At 42.6% G+C, this 21,700-nt stretch overlaps 1 protein-coding gene across 2 annotated transcripts in view; it reads right to left on the bottom strand.

The window, feature by feature from the left end:
* Positions 1–21,653, bottom strand: part of MTF1 (metal-regulatory transcription factor 1) — a 43,803-nt gene extending 22,150 nt beyond the window's left edge. For both annotated transcript variants that reach the window (XM_006777268.2, XM_006777269.2), the window contains exons 1-4: positions 21,518–21,653; positions 19,502–19,960; positions 2,453–2,691; positions 833–964 (exon numbers count right to left, since the gene is read on the bottom strand). In XM_006777268.2, the coding sequence (XP_006777331.1) occupies positions 833–964; positions 2,453–2,691; positions 19,502–19,909 (779 nt within the window). In that variant the 5' untranslated portion in view covers positions 19,910–19,960; positions 21,518–21,653. The remainder of the gene's footprint in view (positions 1–832; positions 965–2,452; positions 2,692–19,501; positions 19,961–21,517) is intronic.
* Positions 21,654–21,700: the final 47 nt, after the last annotated feature.

Raw genomic sequence — 21,700 nt, 5'->3', positions numbered from 1 at the left:
ACGTGACTGAGGATGGCATCGCAACCTCCCGATCTGCCCTGCTCTGTGCATGACAGGGGGCGGCGCCCCAACTCCCCAATCGGTCCTGCTCTGAGCCTGACCAGGGGCTGCACCTAGGGATTGGGCCTGCCCTCTGCCACCCGGGGGCAGGCCTAAACCAGCAGGTCGTTATCTCCAAAGGGGTCCCAGACTGCGAGAGGGCACAGGCCGAGCTGAGGGACCGCCCCCCCTCCCCCTGAGTGCACAAATTTTTGTACACCGGGCCTCTAGTATATAGATAAAAATGGATGCTCCTGTTTGTGTATACATGAGAGATGCTGAAGAAACCACTAAACAAGTAAAAAATAAAACACTTGCACCACTAGCCTAAGTAGTCCTATCCCATCTTTCCCCTTTCGTCTCCTACTCTTCCCACCGAGTCTCAGGTCAGTATCCCTTCCCCCGTGCCCAAAGCACTCTGGGCATCTCAGTCTCAGATGCTGTCTGGCTGCCTGTGGTTCTTTGTTACCAGACTAAATTTCTCAAGAGGAGAACCTGTATCATAGCATTTCTCTGGCACTGATAAAAATCCTACCACATAAGTGAGTTGCAACAAATGCTTTGCAAAATAAAAGGAAGAATGAGGCAGGAAGCCATCATCCAGAGTGAGGGTGCCCGTGGAATTCATTACCCTCCCTCCCGTCGGCAGTAACTGGGTGTAGCCATCCTGGGGAGAGCGAGCACTGCCAAAGGACTAGTGACAGGAAGTTTCTTTCCATAAAAAAGTTTTAGAGTGCATCAAGATACCCAGCCGGAACCTGACCAGTGACAAATAGAAAACAGTAAGACCTACCGAAATGGCTTTTCTCCTGTATGGGTTCGAATGTGCTTCCTCAGATCGCTGAGTGTGGTGAAGTACTTGCTGCAGCCTTCAGATTCACAGTTAAACGTTTTCCCTGTGTGAAGCCTCTGATGTGCTTTCAGCCTGTAAGATAGCCCAGAGAAAGGCCCTTTGTCATGATGTATTACAGAGCCTCCCACACAGCTAACAGCCTCCAGGGTCAAGTGCACAAGCCTACGGCAAGTAAGATCTTTTATGAGAGAAGTAATTTCATTTACGGCTAAGTAAATACTGAATACTGATTTAATAAAAAATAATACATACTGGAAATAAAATAATAACATTGGGAGAATGGGCTTTGGGGAAGGGCCAAATGTGATGGAGATGGCGGCAGGGGAGAGGGGAAGAAATAGAGCTTAATCCTTAACTTCCATAGTGGGAAGTCAATATCCTAAAGTGGAAAAATCAAGAAGGAGCAATATGAGCCAAATATTTAAAAGCATGGAAGTGAATATAAAAATATTAATATAGCCCTAATCGGTTTGGCTCAGCGGATAGAGCGTCGGCCTGTGGACTCAAGGGTCCCAGGTTCGATTCTGGTCAAAGGCATGTGCCTTGGTTGTGGGCATATCCCCAGTAGGGGGCGTGCAAGAGGCAACTGATCGATGTTTCTCTCTCATCGATGTTTCTAACTCTCTATCCCTCTCCCCTCCTCTCTGTAAAAAAATCAACAAAATATATTTTATAAAAAAGATATAATCACATAAAATACATATATATATATTTAAAAAAATAAAAAAATATTAATATTAAGCTAAAAGAGTAGAAAGTGGTTGCTGTGAAGGGGGAGAAATGGGGAGGTACATCTTTTGTAACGAACCTATTAGAGCTTTCTAGTTTGTAAACATTGAGAATGTATAACCTGATAAGATTAAAAATGTTTTTTTTCATTGCTTAAAGTATTACAAAGAGTATTGCATATGTTTCCTTTTTTTAAAAAAAATGTTTTTAAAATAGTAAAAAAAGGATTAAGTGCATCAGAATTCTATATTCCAAAACGTTTTGCTCAATGAGAAGTATATAGCATAGTGGTATGAGCGTGACTCTGGAGCCTGGGACTCAAATCCTGGTCCCACCTCCTACGAGACCCTAAGCCAGTTAGTTACCTTGGTGGGCTTCCATTTACTTATTAGTGCTGTGAGGATTAGCACTCAGAACAGTGCCCTGCACACAGTGGGCGCCTTAGAAATGTCAGCTCTTGTTATGTTTGTTATTTACACTCAATGTTGAAGACTAGTAGGTCTCCTGATACCAATGGTGGGAAAGGGAAAGGGCTAACAAGCGGACCACTCCCCATGTCTCAGGCTAGACAGAAAGTACGCTTCCTCCAAGTGAGAGAGGAATGAAAATGACAGAAGCCTTCGTACCAAGGTTCTGAGCCAAGGGAGATAGCACTCTATGCCAAATACTCAAATCTCTGGGCCAGGATGGCACTACAGGAGAAATAAAATCTAAACACAAATGTACCATCCTTTTCAGGCAACCTTTAAATCCCGGCAAGGGAAGTCTGCTGTGCGAGGAGAGCTGTGCAATGGTGACAGCGAGGGTAGAGCTGGCGGGAGGAAAGCTGACCTGTACAGCGTGTTGAACGCCTTCTCACAGCCCTGCACGTCACACTCAAATGGCTTCTCCTTCGTGTGCACTCGCACGTGGATCCTGAGGCTGTAGGAGGTGAGGAAGGCCTTGCCGCAGCCCTCCTGGTTACAGACAAAGGTGTACTCTCCTCGGTGAGTCTTCTGGTGGGTGCGCAGGTTGCCTGCTGTGCTGTAGGTGCGGGGACAGCCCTCGAAGGTGCACTGGTACCGCTTTACCTGGCAGACAGAGGACACCTCAGCAACAGGACAAAAGAGCTGCCCAGGCTCTAGCTGCCCCCCGAGCTTGGCTCCCAGATGTGGATGACACAGAAACACAGAAAATAGCCTCTAACAACAAAGTGGGGCTATTTTCCTGTTGATCAAATCACTCCTGGACAAAAGACAATGAGTAACGGGGAACAGATTGCTTGTAGAGAGGTGACGATTCTAAGTGAATATAAGAAGGGTGCTGCACGCTTTAGTATACATCTACCCTCTAAAGGTGGGCATACGCTCTTACAGTTACCCATATTCAAATTTGGCCCTAGCCGGTTTGGCTCAGTAGGTAGAGCGTCAGCTCGCAGACTGAAGGGTCCTGGGTTTGATTCGGGTCAAGGGCATGTACGTTGGTTGCAGGCTCTATCCCCAGCCCTGGTCTGAGCGCATTCAGGAGGCAACCAATCCATGTGTCTCTCTCACTTTAATGTTTCTCTCTCTGTCTCTCTCCCGCCCTTCCACTCTCTAAAAATCAATGGAAAATTGTCCTCGGATGAGGATTAACAAAACAAAACAAAAAACAAAATTTTACTTCAGGTTAAGTCAAACATCCTGTCCTATGGCACTATATCTTGATTGGAACTGACCAATGTTAAATTGAGTCTAAAACATCCTAAAATTTACATATTCAGCTATACGCATATTAGCAGGTACATACTAGCATAGTTGCCACTGAATATTTTCAACTCTACAAAATGAAAACAATGTATCATGAATTTCTCAGAGCCTGACATTTATCAAACTGCTAGAGATGCTGGATTTCCTTTTACCACCAAACTCTTTGAAAGAGTAGTTTTCCCTTGTGCCTTCTTCACTTCCCGCAATGCCCGTGTATTCCTGCTACCTGGCCAGCTGGCTTCGCTGTTATGAAAATACTCTCTTGAATTCCTGGGGCCAAACTCTTTATTCCCTCCCCACTTCCCTTCATTTGCAAAAAGATCTCAAGGCTGATGCCCTCTCCTGAAAATTTGTCCTATATCACACAGGAGTTCCTTGGGGCTCTCTTTATCCTCTGAGCCACTCCTTTCCTTTAACCTCTAAATGTAGATTTATTCCCAAAACCTGCCCCATCTCTACACTGGTGCAGCGGAAGCAGCATTCGACTTGGCGGGAGAAGACGGAATTCTGGCACTTATGTTCATGACTTTGAGCACCTCATTTCACTTCTCTGAGTTTCAGGTCCTTATTTCTAAAATGCGAACATTAATGCCTGCCCCGACTGTCTCAAGGTGCTTTTCTTTGAGTGGAACAAAAGACGGTAAAACATTTGTGAAAATACTCTGTAAATTCTCTGATGCCATACCTCGCAGGGTGCTAGTACTGTCTACTCTTCAGCTTTAGCAAAATCTTCATCCTTTGAACCTTCCTCCAAAGCCTCAGTTTATATTAGTGTCACTAACGACACTGGTGTTGCTCATTCAGCAGTTACTGAACTACTATGTCCCAACCAACAAGCTAGTTATCACACATGAGAAAAAGTAAGCAAGACCAAAATCTCTGCTTTTAAGAAATGCCCATTTTAAGGAGGCAGACGTGCACAAGTTATTATACACCAGGCTGAGCCTAACAACAGACACATGGTGCTGGGAGCATAAAAAAGGGAAAACTAACCCCTCTCAGAAAGAATGGAAATCAGTGAGGCTCAGAGACCAAGGTACTTACTCTCTCTGAACTGAGGGTGTCTTTTTGCTTGCCTGTTAAAAGTCTATTTTTTAAGGAACAAAGTGAAAAGGCCTTCCTCACACAAACCGGGAAGAAGGACATTCCAGAAAGAGGTAACTAACACCTTGGGAACTGCACGGAGAAATGAATGCGTTTTTTGGTACAGGGAACATCAAAAACTCTTACAGTAAGAGAAAGACCGGAAGGAGAAGACTCTAGAAAAAAGAGGCAAAGCCTCCTCAGTTAAGCTATGGAGTAGAGAAATGGGACAACGGGGAGCCTTCAACCGGTTTTAACGAATACAGCGAGACACCCAGATCTGGGGTTTAGGAGGGCATTCTGGGAATCTGTGGGGGACAGACTGGAGTAGAAGGGAAAGATAAGAGAAGAGGACAACAGTTCTGGAGAGAGATGAAAAGAATCTGAACTGGGGAAGTAACAGTGGACAATGTGAGAGATGAATTCTAGAGACATCAAAGGGGGAGAAATGACAGCCTCTAGGGCAGTGATGGCGAACCTTTTGAGCTCGGCGTGTCAGCATTTTGAAAAACCCTAACTTAACTCTGATGCTGTGTCACATATAGAAATTTTTTGATATTTGCAACCATAGTAAAACAAAGATGTATATTTTTGATATTTATTTTATATGTTTAAATGCCACTTAACAAAGAAAAATCAACCAAAAAAATGAGTTCATGTGTCACCTCTGACACGCGTGTCACAGGTTCGCCATCACTGCTCTAGTGACAACTGGGTGCTGAGGAGTCAAAGGGGTCAGGGAGAGGCAAAGTCAAGATCAAAGGCCTGGATGACCAAAGAGGTGGTCACACCACCAACTTGGGGCTGGATGGGAGCTGGGGGAGAGTTGAGGAGTTGGGGTTGAGGCACTGCCATGACTTCCAGATGGAAATGTCTAGTAGCCAGTCAGACATACAAGCTGGAAGCTAAGAAACAGGTCCGTGCAGGAGTCTGGTACACAGATAGTAGCCTACTTGACCGGCAAACTACAGCAGGCTCAGATCCAGCCCCTGCGGCTACTTACTGTACAACCTTGGGGAAATCACTTGAACTTACTGAGCTCACTTTCCTTAGTTATAACATGGAGGAAACAAAATCTATCTTTCTAGTGTTGTAAGGATTAGGTATAATTTGCAAAAGCATTTAAATATAGTGACTGCCTACAGTAGGTACTCAATAAAATAATAGCTCTTATAAGAGGACAAAGGCTAGACGGTGAAAGTCACCAATGTTTAAGGTAATGGTACCAGAAAAGAAGCCATTGAAGGGCGAGCGGGAGGAAGGGCTGGGGAAATAGGAAGAGAAGCAAAGGAGAGCAATGTCACAGAAGACAAAAGAGAAAGGGTCTCTAAGAAAAAAAGACATGGGGGGAGGGGAAAGGGGAGGGCATGTGCTGGGATGGGGGGAGCGGCCGGGGAGTGGTCCATGGGGGAAAAGGGAGAGTTATGTAATACTTTAAACAATAAAGAATTTAAATTAAAAAAAGAAAAGAATGATCAAAATGTTAAATGTCGGTGAAAACAAGGAAGATAAGGACTGAGGAAACTACTGTATCCGGTAGCTAGAAATTCACTAATGACTCAGCAAGACTAGTTTTACTGGACTGCTGGGGTCAGCAGTCTAGGTGAAGTGGAGGTACAGACTGGAGATGGAGACCAGCAGCAGAAGTGTTTGTTTTTGTTTTCTAAGGAAGACGTGTCTTGAGCATATTTGGGAGGGGAAAGGTCCTTGCAGAGAGTAAAACTGAGGATCTAGGGAGGAACGCAGAGAAGGATATTGAAAAGTCTGGGTAGAAGCTAAGCTTCAGGTAGGAAGAGACACACCAAGTTTCAGAGAACAGAGGAATGAGATAAGGATGGGTGTGACTCAAGGGTGGACAAGGTTTCTGTAAAGAGACAAACAGTAAATATTTTAGGCTTTGTGGGCCAGGCAGTCTTGTTACAACTACTCAACTCTGCTGCTCTATGTGGAAGGAGCCATAGGCAATACATAAATGGACAAACAAGGCTGTGCTCCAAAAATGCTATGACAATGAAATTTGAATTTCATGTCATTTTCGTGCATCATGAAATACTGTTCTTATTTTGATATTTTAAAATATAAAATACCAGCCCAGCCAAGTGTGGCTCAGCAGCTGAGAGGTTGAATGTTGACCCAGGAACCAAGAGGTGATGGGTTCGATTCCTGGTCAGGGCATATGCCCAGGTTGTGGGCTCAATCCCCGTTGGGGGCGTGCAGGAGGCAGCTGATCAATGATTCTTTCATCACTGATGTTTCTAGCTCTCTCTTCCTCTCCTTTCTTCTCTGAAATCAATAAAATAATTCAAAATAAGTAAATAAATAAAATGTAAAAAACATTTTACAAAAACAGGCATCTGTATGGATCTGGTCTATGGGCCACAGTTTGCCAACCCCTAAAACCAGTGGGGGTGGGGGGATGAGGGGCCCTGACTCCTCCCATCTCCCCTCCCACTCCTCTCTCATCTATCCAACCTTCAATACGATCTTGCACAAGTCTGGATTCCTCAGGCAAGTGCTCTCACTTATTCATTCCTGACCCTTCCCACTGCCACCAGGGAGGTGCTGCACAAACATCTGTTGCGCTGAATCACTGGCCCAGCAGTCCAGGCGTTCTCGTGTCTCGGAGCCTGGCTTGGAGGCCTCCTGCTGCCAGGTTTATTCTGAAACTGTTCTACACATGCCATCACTCTGCTCAAACAATAAATCCAATTCCTGAGCCTGACAGTCAAGATCCTTTGTAGGTTCTCTTCCGTCTTCTATTGCATTACTCCAGTACAAAGTAGGCTCTGTCTCGGCCTACAGGCAGCAGCACACCCTTCCCCAAAGGCAACACTGCATTTCCACTTCTCTGCCTTTGCTTTCTCCTTTTTCTCTACTGGAAATGGCTAGTTCCTTTCTTCTCTGCTTTTCTGAGTCTCTCTCTTCAATTCAAGCTTTACTACCTACCTCCAAAGCCCTCATGGGATGTTAATTATCCCATGTCTAAGTGACAGTGCCCTTCTCTTAATTCAAATATTCAACTATACCAATCATTGAACACTTATTGATTATCCACTCAAACATATATCTTGACTTCCCATCAAGGCTAAAAATCTCTTTGGTGTTGCCAGATAGAGATTTCAAAATAACCACTGACCAGGAAAGAGAAAAGGGCTGTGAGTGCTGCAATCAAGGAGTCTGCATGTCCCAATCGTAAAGCCAATGACAAGGACGAAAGATAAGAGCAGAATTTCATTCTTAAGATGCTGCAACAGCTGATAACTTTATAGGTAACAGTACAATCAATAATTAACTACCCTTCCCTGTCTCACTGCCCTTCAATCCCTACTCCCATCAGGGTTCTTACTTGGCCAATTCAAGTTTCAAATAAATGTTCCTTCCTCAAGGAACTCTTTCCTAATTGACTCCCAACTCCTACCATAAACTAGGTGTTCTTGTTATAGGTTCTCATAGCTTCCTCTATTTCTTTAAATCATATAATACCATTAAGATTAAATAATTTAACAATTTATATCATTATCTATTTAGCTGCTAGGCACAGCAGTAGCTAAGGAGGCACTAAATAAGTTATTTCTTGAGTTAAATGAATGAATGGCTACTCTCCTTTTGGGCTATAGGTTCCATGAGAACAGGGACTGCATCTGTCATGCCTGTCTTGGTCACTGCCACAGCCTCAGGGCTACTCTTGTGGAGAAGTGGCACTCAATGCATATTTGTTGAATGAAGGAATAAATGACTAAACAAATGAACAAAATAAAACCAGCAGGACTTGATGCTGAGAAAAGTAGTAACAAGGACTACAAGTGACAAAGGAACAGAGTATCAAGGAAGATGTTAACTAGGTCAAATATGGCAGAGATGACTGATAAGCATTTCTTGGATTTGGCCAACTCACAAAGTCATAATTGCCCCAGCAAGACTAGCTTCATTGGAGGAGTAAGAACAGAAACCAGAATGTAATGGGCTGAGAAATCAGAGAAAAGCAAGAAGCTGAAGACAATGAATAGAACTACTTTTCAATAAACTCGGCTGCAACAGCTGTTTTTGATAGAGAAGCAAATTATGAAATGACAAATTCTACATTTTTTGCAAGAGCTGTGCACCTGCTGATTAACAGTTGTCCTCAAATTCTGCCTAAACCTATAATGTCTTAAAGTTAATATGTTTACACTATATATTAGATGTCAAAATTTTATGAAACATTCTGATCATTCACTGCTGCACTGCATAAACTCATAAGGAATTCGATGTTGCTCTTCCCTCTGTCTTCAAGAAGGTGCTTGATTATGCTAATTGCATAGATTTTTAAATAAAAGGATGCAACGTCATCTCATAATAATCCATTCCTAACCAATATTATAGCTAGAAAAGGTGTCTCTACCATACTTGAAATACACTTCCTTTCTTTCTCTGTCTTTAGAAAGAGTTGCTCAGTTCCTTCAACTACGATGTTCTATGCTATGAAGAATAATATGCAAAATAAACAGCATGATCTAATTAAATTAATAACTGAAGTAAAGGTAGAAAAAGGCAAAATCTGGTTAGGAAAGGTTTTACTCCATTCAATTCAATTCCATGAGTACAATTCCAGAGATCATAAAACGCTTAGTAAAAGACCTAACTGTTGAGTTGAGTCCTAAAGGTGAAGCAATGCTTACTAAGTGAAGTAACAAGACTCAAGGAATTCTGTAGTTCACACAGATAGGAAATGGCAGCGCTGGAATTCAAATCCAGGTACTGGTAAGTTCACAAGCCTATGCTCTTATTTACAACCTCATCCACTACTGCCTCCCTATATTGCAGTGCTCTTTATGGACTACTGTGTTTTCACTGTAATCAAGTTAAACTAAAATTAGTTTGAATTGCAAGTAAAAATTAAAATTGATCTGTGTTCCCCAACTCACTACTAAATGAAAGTGATAAAGCAGCACAAGTGACAGGATACTGTCTACCGTGAATTTAAAAGAAAATTTTCACTGGATAACTGACACAGATAAATCAGAAACTCAATATAATTTGGGGGGAAATTAAATCAGCAGGTTCCCAGTATTGCTTTCTATGGGGCAAGAGAAATGACCCTGACCTTTTAACAAATGAACCCACTATTCTAACATACATTGAAAAGCAAACATGTTATTTTTTATAACTTATCCTATGAAATCGAAAAAAATCATCAGGATGGAAAAACTCCACCCCAGGTTTTTCCTAAGTAAACCAGGTATATTCCTAAGTTTTTGTTTAATCCTTACCCAAGGATATGTTTATTGATTTGAGAGAGAGGGAGGGGGAAAGGGATTTAGAGAAACATCGATCGATTGCCTCCGATGCATGTCCTGATTGGAGCACGAACCCACAACCTAGGTATGCGCTCTGATAGGAAATCTAACCTGTGACCCTTGGGTGCATGGGATGATGCTCCAACCAACTGAGCCACCTGGACAGAGCTGAGGATATGTTTTTTATTGCTTTTTAGAGAGAGAAGAAGGAAGAGAGTGAGAGAAACCTTAATGTGAGAGAGAAACAAACATTGATCAGTTGCCTCCTGTATATGCCCCAACAGAGAATCGAACCTGCAACCTTGGTACATGCCCTGACTGGGAATCAAACCCACAACCTTTAGGTGTATAAGACCATGCCCAACCAAATGAGCCACCTAGCGAGGATAGGCCATGAGTTAGATTAAATGCTGGGGCCAGGACCAACTTCCAGATGTTAATTTCTGAAGCTCCTTTCTACGTACTCATAAAATTGAACCACGCATACTCTATTGTCATATGTTCACAACTGTTGTCAATCATGGACACTACATAATAAAAAGTATGTGAGAAAATAAATACTTAAATTTTTTTTAAAAAAAGTAACTTGGCTGAGAAAAGAGAGAGAGACAGGAGAATTAGGAGGGGATAGAGACTAGGATGATATTTGTAATTAAAGGTGGGAGAAATGGCTGACTGTCAACGCAAATGCCTACTCCCTCATAAAATGCTGAATAAACGAGTAATCTCTCACTCCATTTGGAGGGAGCCAGTAAATGAAAGTCGCTATTCTGACTTTCAGAATCATTTTAAACAGCACCAGATTTCACAAAAAGGAAAAGCAAAACCTCCTTAAACTGGATCAGAACAGGAAGCTGCAAAAAACCGTGTAAGTTTTCCTGGTTACATAGAGAAGGTATTGCAACATGTGGTACATTTAAACACAATTAAGGATATCATGCATGCATGCTTAAAAAAATTATGTTCCAGAAATTCTACTGCCCCATGTGCTAGGAATACAGAACAAATAACCCCTGCTCTCAAGGAGCTCAAAATGAAGAAGAGATTCAAACAAAGAGCAAGATGGTACAAAAAAATGTGCTGATAAATGGATGTCAGAATATAGAGAAATGTAGAGAAAAAGCATTTAACTTAGACTGGGGAATGATTAAGATAAGCTGCTCAAAGAGGTGATGCCCAAGCTAACGTCAAAGAACTTGAGGGAGAGGTGACTCATAATTAATTTGCCTATCAAAATTAAGAGCATACACAATATGAACATGTCATTGAAGATTCCAACAGATGATGTTTCTCCAAAAGAGCTTGAGAACTGCATCACTTGAATGTTCCTGTGTAGCCTTCAAAGAGGGTTGTGGATCGCTAAGCTAAGGAGCTCGGAGAGAGCATGGGTTGGGCTCACTGAGGATGGGGTCTGATGCTAGTAACGGGCAGGAAGCATGAGCTTTCAGAGAACTGATGTTGCTTTACAAAGTGTTCTAAGTAGTTCTAGAACAGAGAAACATCTGTTGATTGCCTTTGTTAAGTCCACAGAATCAGAAAAAGGTGAAAAAAATAAGCAAAAATGAGAAAATTAAAACCCAGAACTCCAGGAGACAATGTTTAAAAAATTTCAGAAAAAGACAAAAAGCTGGGCCTGAGTCTGAGAAAATGAAACTCTACGAACATTAACAGCCCATGCTAAGGAATGGACCTCTGATTCTAAGCACCCGGCATAGGGACATTCCTACAAATGAATGACTGTCTGGGATACTGTGGCTGAAGGAGCTGCCCTTCCCTCCCCATCACTAGGGACTTCCCCTTCCCTCTCCCTGATACGAACTCTGCTCCTCTGCTGGCACTGATCTCATCCCTTCCACACATCCTGTACAACCAGAGCTCAAAGGAGAAGTAGAAGAGCTGTGAACTGACCTCATTTCTTCACCAGGCTGCCCAGTGTCCACCACCAGAGCCACATTCAGACAGCTGTTCCCACTCCTTAACCTTTCACCCTTAGAACTAATGGCATCGTGCTGCCCCTAATTTCTCAGCCCTTTTCACAGCTAACAGGTCTGTGTCCCTTCTCCCCATCTTTGCAAAAATAGTATGCTATGCTAGAAAGGCATAGACAGGCTTTGGCATGCAGAAAGTCCTCAGTTCAAATCTCAGTTTACCACTTGCTGATGGTATGTTTCTAAGTCTCAGTTTTTTCACCTGTAAAATGAGGGTCAATAGTACTTACTTATAAGATTGTTATGAAAATTAAATACAAAACTATATTAAAGCCCTTGATACAGCAACTCCCATAGAGCAGGCACTCAACAGACGCAGCCACCGCACCCTCTCCCACTGCTACTGCCAGCATAACAGTCCTCATTCTTTAGCTTTAAGAGCCTCGGCTTTGCCTGGCGCCCCAACTGCCCACCGTGGAAGTACAGTGGTGTACTCGTTTCTCAAACTTAATCTGTTCCTGAAGGCTGTTCGAAAATCAAATCATTTTTTCCCATTAGAAATAATGTAAATTGAATTAATCCCTTCCAGAACCCCAAATGATTCCTTATTTTAACCTTTCTTATAAACAGTACATGACTATTGTACTGTTTAACCTATAATAAACACTTTAAAAACAAAAAGAACATGAAATGTAAATTTAACAAAAAGGAAAGGAAATACAGTAAAGATGAAAATTTTACAATAATTATAAGTAGCATCAAAAGCAAAAAAACACAAAAATATTCACAGCACAATATCCTGAGATTTTAACAGTGGTAAATTGACTCATATTTTTGCATTCTCTCCTTTATCTGTCACCTGAGAGATGCATGACTCATCATACAGGTATCAGCATGAAAGGGCTGTCCAGTTGAGAAGCGAATTGTTCGAGATGGGAGTTGTTCCAGAAACAAGGCTCTACTGTATCTATCAGTGGCCTGGGTGCTAAGGAAGTCAAAAGGAGCCGAGTGGGAGAGCAGAGGATTAGCTGTGGCCAAGGCTGGAACCCTGCAGTAGGACTACAAACCTGTTCTCATTTAAAAACATGGTTATAGCCCTGGCTGGTTTGGCTCAGTGGATAGAGCATCGGCCTGCGGACTAAAGGGTCCCAGGTTCGATTCCGCTCAAGGGCATATATACCTTGGTTGTGGGCACATCCCCAGTAGGGGGCGTGCAAGAGGCAGCTGATTGAGGTTTCTCTCTCTTTGATGTTTCTAATTCTCTATCTCTTCCTTCCACTCTGTAAAAAAATCAATAAAATATATTTTAAAAATAAAAATAGAAACATGGTTATAAACCATGGTTCACATTCCATAGTGGTATTCACATGACAGTTGAGCTAATTACAAGTTATCGGGACTTCTGCAGACTGTCCTGGAACCTAACCAAAATTTATAACTTTGTTTTAAGGAGAAAATGCTTCCCTAGGAGTTCCTACCAGAGACCAATGTCAACTCTTCTTAAACTGGAAATTACCTCCCAACCTCCTTCAAGAACCATGTGGGCCAACAAGAAAGAGAAGTAAATAAACATTCACTGAACAACCACGATGCACCAGACATTAAGCTAAATGTTTTATGCTTAGAGTGTTGTATATTTATTATGAATAAATGTCATTTCGTCTGCACAAAATGCAATGAGATATTTTTATTTCAATTTTACAAGAGTGGTAACAGAGCAACTTGTCCAAGGCCATATCGTATATACCAAAACAAAGATGGAACTGAGGTCTAAATTATCCCTGTGCAAATCAAGAAAAAACAATTTTAAGAATAAGCTTGGTTTAAATAAGAGAAAGACATGAAAATACAAATTCTTTCTCCAATGTCCCACAATAGCAACATTTTAGCAAAACCCATCAGGTACAGCCTACATAACATGTACATCTGAGACCTGTTATTCCTGCAGCACCATGTTGGAAAACCACCCTTGTCCCTTTTCCAGGCCAGCAAGCCCCAGTGAGGGAAATACTGCTGACGGGGAGAGGTATGTAACACACATGCAGGCTTGCAGGGGACAGCGCTACAACAGCTTCATCTGGTGGTAATGGGAAAATGCTTCCAGCCCTGGACTCCTACGGAACTTTGTATATACGTACAGCTTCTAGCAGTTTCCATCCTGGATTCTAAGTCCTGGGGAGGAACTATTTGACAAAAGTAGATACCCAACAAGTAAAAGCTGTGGAAAGAATGAATGGATCCTTAACTCTAGAATTTCAAGCAAAAACTGTCTCTGTCTTTCCTAGTTCTAAATGGCAATTCCATGGGAGTTCAGAAGGAACCTGTACAAAAATATAATGATAATTTACACATCGAATGAAAGTGGCCGGTTCCCCTCTGGGAAAGCCAGCACCTCCTGGTTTGAGTGGACCGATCATCCCACAGCCCGAGGGACTGATAATGAGGAACGAGGAATTGGAAGTAAGTATCCCAAAGTAAAGGTCCCACTGCAAAAAGGCTCTGAAACCCTGGAGTCAGATTTCCCCCCTTACTCTTCTACTTCAAATTTGTCACACTAGAAAAAATAAGTCTCCTTTTGTCACTAACCAATATAGCAAGCAGCCTAATTCATAAAGCATCACTGTAACGGTGCTTCTCAGTAGAAAAAGATACTCCTTCTCAATCAGTGCACTGGAATACTTTGGTACAAGAACAACATATTCGGTACATGACTGCTGGCTTTCTTCACACGTCTCCGACAACTATTCAGCAGAAAAGTGACAAGGTCGGTAAGCCACAGGGGGGCTTCGGGGGCAGCACTACAACAGGTGGCTGTGCACTATGTTTGCCAATGTGTTTCAAACAGAGATGGGTGAACATGAAAATGTTCACAGCACAGTATTAGTCCTGGCCAATAGTTCCATAGTTCTCAGGAAGGGCAGAGATTCAAGTTTGGGAACAACTCTTAAGAATGCTGATCTGGAACAGAGTAACACTACATTGGAAATTTTTCAAAGCTACCAAACCAACAGGTAGGCAGAGTAAAACAGCAAGTATGAGAATAAGATACACGAAATTAGAGTCAGAATGACCAGTGTCCCTGTGGAAGGAAAAGACAGTGTCTGTAGCAAGGCTCTGGTTGGTTTATTTTTGTACAAGGCAAGCATGTGGAAAAAGCAATAAAGTACCGCCATGCGCTGCTCAACGGGGAGGCTATGTTCTGAGAAACGCGTCCTTCGGCGATTTCTTCAGCGATTTCTTTGTTGACAAACATCATAGAGTGCACTGACACAAATCTAGCCTACTGCACACCCAGGCTACAAGTGGTGTTGCTGGAGTACACAAACCTATACAGCCAGTCGTATAAAAGCACAGCACATACAATGATGTACAGTACATAGTACTTCATAATGACAATAAACGACTATGTTACTGGTTGATGTATTTACTATACTATACTTTATATTGTTATTTTAGGGTGTACTCTTTATACAAAAAAAGTTTGCTGTAAAACAGTATGCTGTGTTAGGCTAGCAGCAGTCTCACACATCTGGTGTTTACTGTATGTCTTGATTGCATCACATTCTCCTGTGCTTGATTTAATCTCATGTTTTGTACAGTAACATGCTATATAGGCTTGTAGCCTAGGAGCAACTAGACAATAGGAATTTTTCAGTTCCATTATAATCTTTTTTGTTAATGTAATGGGGTGACATTGGTTAGTTAAATTATATGGGTTTCAGGTATACATTCTACAATTCATTGCAGCTCCATTACAATCTTATGGAACCACCGGCTCTTTGTTGGCCGGTCCCTCTTGACAGAAACATTGTTATGGGGCACATGACTGTAATAGGTAAGCCTACTACACACAACAGAAAGCAATGGAACAATCGGGGTAAACAGGAAATTCAGGCTAAAATCTGACTCAGAAAAATAAGCTGCCTAAGAAGCCAAGAAGACTAACTAGTTTTCAAATGATTAGATTTCTTAAGAGTAAGAGAATGGGAAATGGAGAAAAAGACTAAGTTTAAAAAAAGAAGGGAGGGGGAGTAAAGAATCATGGAGAGTGTTACCAAATAGTTTATAAAATGGATTTAAATGCCAAAAAAAAATAAAATCACTGTGAAAGCAAAAGCTAAGGTAAGATGGTACTTCAGGAAGGCAAGTCTTCTGAATGCCTGGTCATTAGCAAGATCTTAAAAGACTAAAAGCCACTGCTGCTTCTCTCTCAGTCCCCAACCTACCCCACACCTACTGAATTAAAAAACAGGTTATAGAATCTTCCATGTAGGCCTCATCGATTGAATGGAAAACTGTGGTGAGGGGGAAAGTCCAGTGAGCTAAATCCACAGTACAATGAATAAGGGTTCATACTAGTAATACCCTTGACCTTGTCCTACTCAACATGATTATCAATGACCTGAGACATGAACAGTAAACCAGGCTTGCCAGTAGTGCAAAGTGGGAAAGTGACAGCTCATATCACTGATTGCATAATCATTCCCTCCCTACCGCGTCCTCTTCTGTCTAGATCAGCATATCCCAAAATGTGTTCCCCAAAACACTGACTCTGGAAATGAAACTGAAAAAACAGTTTCCCAAGTTCAAAACATTTGGAGAGCTCTGCCTTTCCTTCCTTCTTACTTATTGGCACATCAAAAGCTCTAAGAAACCCTGTAATAATCAAACTTCTGTCCTGATTTAACTTAATGTTTCCCGAACATTTGCTCTTGAAACACTTTCACTAGTAATCATTAACACTGATGGGCCCTAAACTATGTCAGATTTTTTGTGCTAAAAAATGATTCAATCCCCATGAGTTACTACTGCCTTAACACTCTTCTTCCAACTACCATATTTTAAAACACACACACACACACACACACACACACACACACAAAAACTTGACACTTCCTGCCTCCCATTTCCTCACCACCCACCTATTTCTCCATCACTCAAAACTCAAAATCTGGCTTCAGCCCCCAGGGCTGTACTGAACATCTTCTCATGATGTGATCAACTGTGCAGACAGCAGAACGAATGGCTCCTCTTGGGCCCTTCAATCCCTCTGCAGGGTCACACAGAAATATTCACACAGCTTGGAATGCTCTTCCCTCAGCTTCCACAACACTGCATTCCACCCATCTCTCTCTCTTTATGTGATCTATAGTTCTCTTTCTAACCCTTAAATTCTCAGATCAACTCTTACTTCTCCCCTGAGTAAACTCATAGTGGTTTGAACTACTGTCCCTTCATGGATCCACAATTCTAATCTCAAGCCATTTCCTCGACTTCAGATCATAGTTCCAATGGACTTCTCAACATGTTCACCTTCATTTTCCACAAGGACTGTGCATTTAACATACTCCAAACAAATTCATCAATTTCTCCTCTTCTTGTCTTCTTGAATTCTGTTATGGAATCGCCATTCCCAGAGGGGACAGGGGCCAGCAGTCAGCTGCTTTTTCCTCAGCATGCACACAGCACTGTGAATATGCCTCTGTTAAAGGACCTATCACAATGGACTCTAACCACTTAGCTCACTACCTAGACCTGAAGTTCTGCCAATCATGAAGACATCTGGAACAGAGTAACCCTGTGGCCCCTATGCTAAGACACAGAAGAAACTCAACACACTTGGAAAATTGGGTGAATCCTTTGAATCATACCCAATTCATGACTCAATCTTCAGACTCTCATTACATACCAAGTTCTCTTATACTGCAAGAAAAGCTCTCAATTTTCTCCACATAAAAGGCCACTATCCTTCATCAGACTCAAATGAAACCCCAAACCTAAACTACAACTATCTCCTGTCTGGGCAATCAAGAAACCAGTTACCAGAGCAACCTTTTTAAAAAGGCCACTCTAACCATATCACTTCTTGGTTCAGACACCTTCATGGTTTCCCTCTAGTTCCAGAATACAGTCCAAACTCCTTAGCATGCTACCACTGCCTTCCCTATCTTGATCTCTACTATCTTTCCACCTTTATCTACTACTACTCCTATGTTCTCGTCCACACTACAGCCAGTGGGCCAAATTCAGCCCACTGCCCTTTTTGTAAATAAAGTTTTACTGGAACATAGACAATTGACATTTTGAGCCAGATAATTCTTCTTTAAATTTAAATTTTTTTTACTGATTTCAGAGAGGAAGAGAGATCTAGAGCTAGAAACATCAATGATAAGAGAGAATCATTGATTGGCTGCCTTCTGCACGCCCCCTACTGGGGATCAAGCCCGCAACCTGCACATGTGGCTTGACCTGGAATTGAACAGTGACTTCCTGGGTCATAGGTTCAACCACTGAGCCACACTTGGCCGGGAGGGCCATATAATTCTTTGTTGTGGGTGGGCTGTCCTGTGCATTGTGGAATATTTAACAGGATCTTTGGATGCTACCTATGAGATTCCGATAGCACTTCCCCCAGGTGACAACCAAAAATGTCTCCAGACATTGCCAGATGTATCCTGGGGACAGAATTGCCCCAAATAAGAATCACTAGTCTGGAGGTTTCCAAGTACAAGCTGAGAGTATGATGTCGTTATTAATAAAATACATACTATACAGTAATTGTAATACAGTGTCCAGATCAAGAGATGAGTCACACAGTATTCAGTGCTAGTGGACTTACACTTGTGAGATTATGCTCAATTATGAATTTTAAGAGGAATTTGGAAACTGAAATTCAAAGGTGACCAAGCTGATGATAAGCAAGGGGAAAATGTCATGAGGGATCATTAAATAAATGGAGGGGTTTAGCCTGTACAGGTGAAGATGAAGAGAAATCCATGAACTTTAAATATCTGATGGGTCGCCCTTCGAAAGGAAGGTTTAACTTGCTGTTGTTCAGGAAGGCAGAACTAGAAGGAGTGGGCAACTGCAGGAAGGTCAATTTTGGCTCCATACAAGTAACAGCTTTCTAACAATCAGAGCTGGCCAACAAATCTATTAGGCTGAGCCGTGAAACACTGTGCCCTCCTCATTCTGGAAGTGGTCAAGCAGAGGCCAGGTAAACTGATGTCAGAGATGCTACAGAGATTACTGCATGGGGTAAGGAGGTGGGACAAGATGGTCTCTCTAGGGTTCCTTCCAGCTCTGAGATCCTAAGGCTACCAAAGGAAAAGCCATATGTCATGAATGTCCCATTCCAAGGCCTTCATTACAACAGAAAACTATTTTGCCAAACAATTGACCCTATGTCTATTCAGTAACATTTTACATTTAGTCCCTGCATTGCAACTACCAGTGATCTATTTTTTTTCTAATTAACCTTCAATTAGTTCTTATATAATGTATATCACTACCTTTAAACCACATTTTTCATTCTAATAATCACCACCTGTACAATGTTTTAGTTTCCAAAAAACTGTGACATGCATTACCTTACTCACACTAGCTAAATAAAAGCATGAAAACTTATTTTAGATAACCTGCTCTCATTTAGTGTCTCTTGCCTAAATTTTTTATGAAAGAAAACTAGCCTTTATTATTCATTCAACATTCACTAAAAAAAAAAAACATATTCCAGCAGATACTCAATCTCCAAAACAAGTCATTTATATATAACCCAGAGGTAAGCCAGATCTAGTCATTCCAGCATCAGAAATATAAATGTACTTCAGTGAGATTTCTATTTTATTTATGATTTGGGGAGGAATATGAGAAACATTATACTTTCGTTTTCCCAAATTTCAATGTAGCCTTACAAACCAAAAGTTCCGCAGTCACAACAAAACGTGAAACATGAATTACTGACAAGAAAGCCATGGTAGGTCCTAATGGCACAGACTCCTTTACTTCTCGTTAAAATTGCCACCGAGAGCTGTGTAAGGACTTTCCCCAAAGACAAACTGAGCCCTCACCCACCGCTTTACTTACTTCTTTACGTTTTGTTTCTGGACATTCCGACTGCAGAGTGAGGGTTGCACCTTCGATATTTCTTGGCATGGGCGTGGAACCAGGGTTTATTGTTAAATGAATCTGATCTGGTGAGATAATGTGTTGCACATAACCCTGGGACATTGCTTCATGATCTATTAGATGAAAGCCCTCTTCACCCCCTACTAGAAAAGGCAAGGGTTCTCCACACTGTCCATCATCATCTTCATCCTCCAAAGTGCCAGGGTCCTGCTCAATAAGAACAGTTGTCCTATCGTATACAGTTCCAGATGAGGAAGGCACCAGTCCGTTTTTATCCACAAACCTGAGCATCCTGTCATCAGGGGTCAGCTCATCTTCCTCTGCCTCAAAGTAGATGACGCTGTTATCTGGACTGTGTTCCCCCATGGTTCAATTGTGCTCAGCCCAATTGTGAGAAATGGAAAAGTAATGACTTGTCTGCAATAGAACAAACCAGAGTTAGAGCCACGCCAGCACCTCGGGACCTTCTCCTTTCAAGACCAGGTCGAAGGAAAGGAAAAATCATCTTCCCTGGGAATAACTTTTTAAGTTTCACTTTGAAACCATCAAGTCACTTTAAAAGCAATGCCTTTAAAAACAACAACAACACTGAAGTAAAAAGTAGCAATTCACAAGACCTTCCAAGTGTGCTTTACTGCCAAACAATTGGAAGGTTGGTCAAAATACCTAAAGGGGACTAAGGAGCAAACTGCTTCAAGTCTGAGTTGCCATAAATCTTAAAAGGAAGGAAACCTCATTCAAATATGACCCCAAATCAGGCCAGGAGGCAGTGCAGTCTATGGTGGAAGGAGCAGAGTTTTGGAGGCAGGGTCACCCACCTACAATTTCCATCTTTGCCACTTACTACGTGGGGAACTTTCCTGTGCCCCATTTTTCTTACACGTAAGGTGAGACTGGTCATTTCTGTCCTCTCAAAGTTGTTATGTGAAGTAAAAGAGATAATGTACATGACAGCAACAGCAAAGGAAACAAGTGTGAATTCCTTCCTTCCTTCCTTCCTTCCTTCCTTCCTTCCTTCCTTCCTAAAACAGATGGGTCAGCTTGAGTAGAGGGACTGATCCTTAACCAGACATGTCTAATGAAAACAATTTTACCTCCTAAAACAATCTGGAACCCAGCAGAAGCATCCTCCTACAGTGTGCTCTCTGCAAGGAGGGAATGAGGAGTTGTGGTTTCTAGGAGTCAGGGAGATGTCCGCTAAATGAATGGAAGACCTGCAGATACACTCTCTTGGGAAGATTTGCTCTCTTGGGAAAAATACCAAATGTGAAGCTTTTCCGTTTTGGAATAATGATTTACCTGCAAACACTGAGGTTCTACAAATGTGAGTTTGGCAGGCAGAACAGGGAACTGAAAAAATAATCCCATCACTTTTGGTTTTCAGCCTGGACTTGCACTGTATCTTTCTCTTCTGCTCTGGATTAGAAGGTGAACCTTTTACGTAGTGGGGCCGCTAGACAGAAAGACAGTTACCAGAGACAGGCCGAGGGAAGAACCCGCCCGAGCCCCTGCTCTGGCTTACGCAACCCGGTAGATGCACATTTCGCTGCATCTGTGAGGAGAGAGAAGCGCACGGGGGCCCCACCGGGCTGCCCAGGCGCCGGCGGCGGCAAACAGAGACCAACTGTCCGAAACAAACAAGACCAGGAGGCTTGAGGATGGCAAACGAGTCCAAACAGCACTCCTGAGAGGAGGCTGGGAAAGGAACCTGCCTGGGAGAGCGCCCAGCCTGGGCTACCTGGAAAATCTGAAGACAGGCTGGGGGGCTCCGACCCTGGCGAAGAGGGGCAGGGTCCAGTCTCCATGGAAACAGGGGAGGGGGCTGGATACCCATCCCCATGGAAACAGAGGAGGGGTGGGGTCTCTATGGTGACCGGACTGAGGTCTCTACTGGGAAATGCTTCAGGAGGAAGCCTAAGTCCCGCGCCCCCCGGGAAGTCCCCAGCCCAGGTCACGTCTAGTTCCGCCTTTTACCTCCGCGGTTCCCGGCAACGGCGGCAGCGACAGCTTCTCCTCTCCCCAGCGGCACCATGATTGCCCCCACCTTCCCCGAACGTCACTTCCGCTTCCGCTTCCCGGAGGAAGGAGGAGAGCCGGGTTTCGCCTCTCCCTGGCGCCGCTGGTTGGTGTAGTGGGTGTAGGGGCTGAGCTCGAGCC

Source organism: Myotis davidii, unplaced genomic scaffold (genome assembly GCF_000327345.1).
Source record: "Myotis davidii unplaced genomic scaffold, ASM32734v1 scaffold88, whole genome shotgun sequence".
Lineage (NCBI taxonomy): Eukaryota > Metazoa > Chordata > Mammalia > Chiroptera > Vespertilionidae > Myotis > Myotis davidii.
The sequence above is the reverse complement of the archived record's forward strand: the minus strand, read 5'-3'. Positions and strand labels throughout refer to the sequence as shown.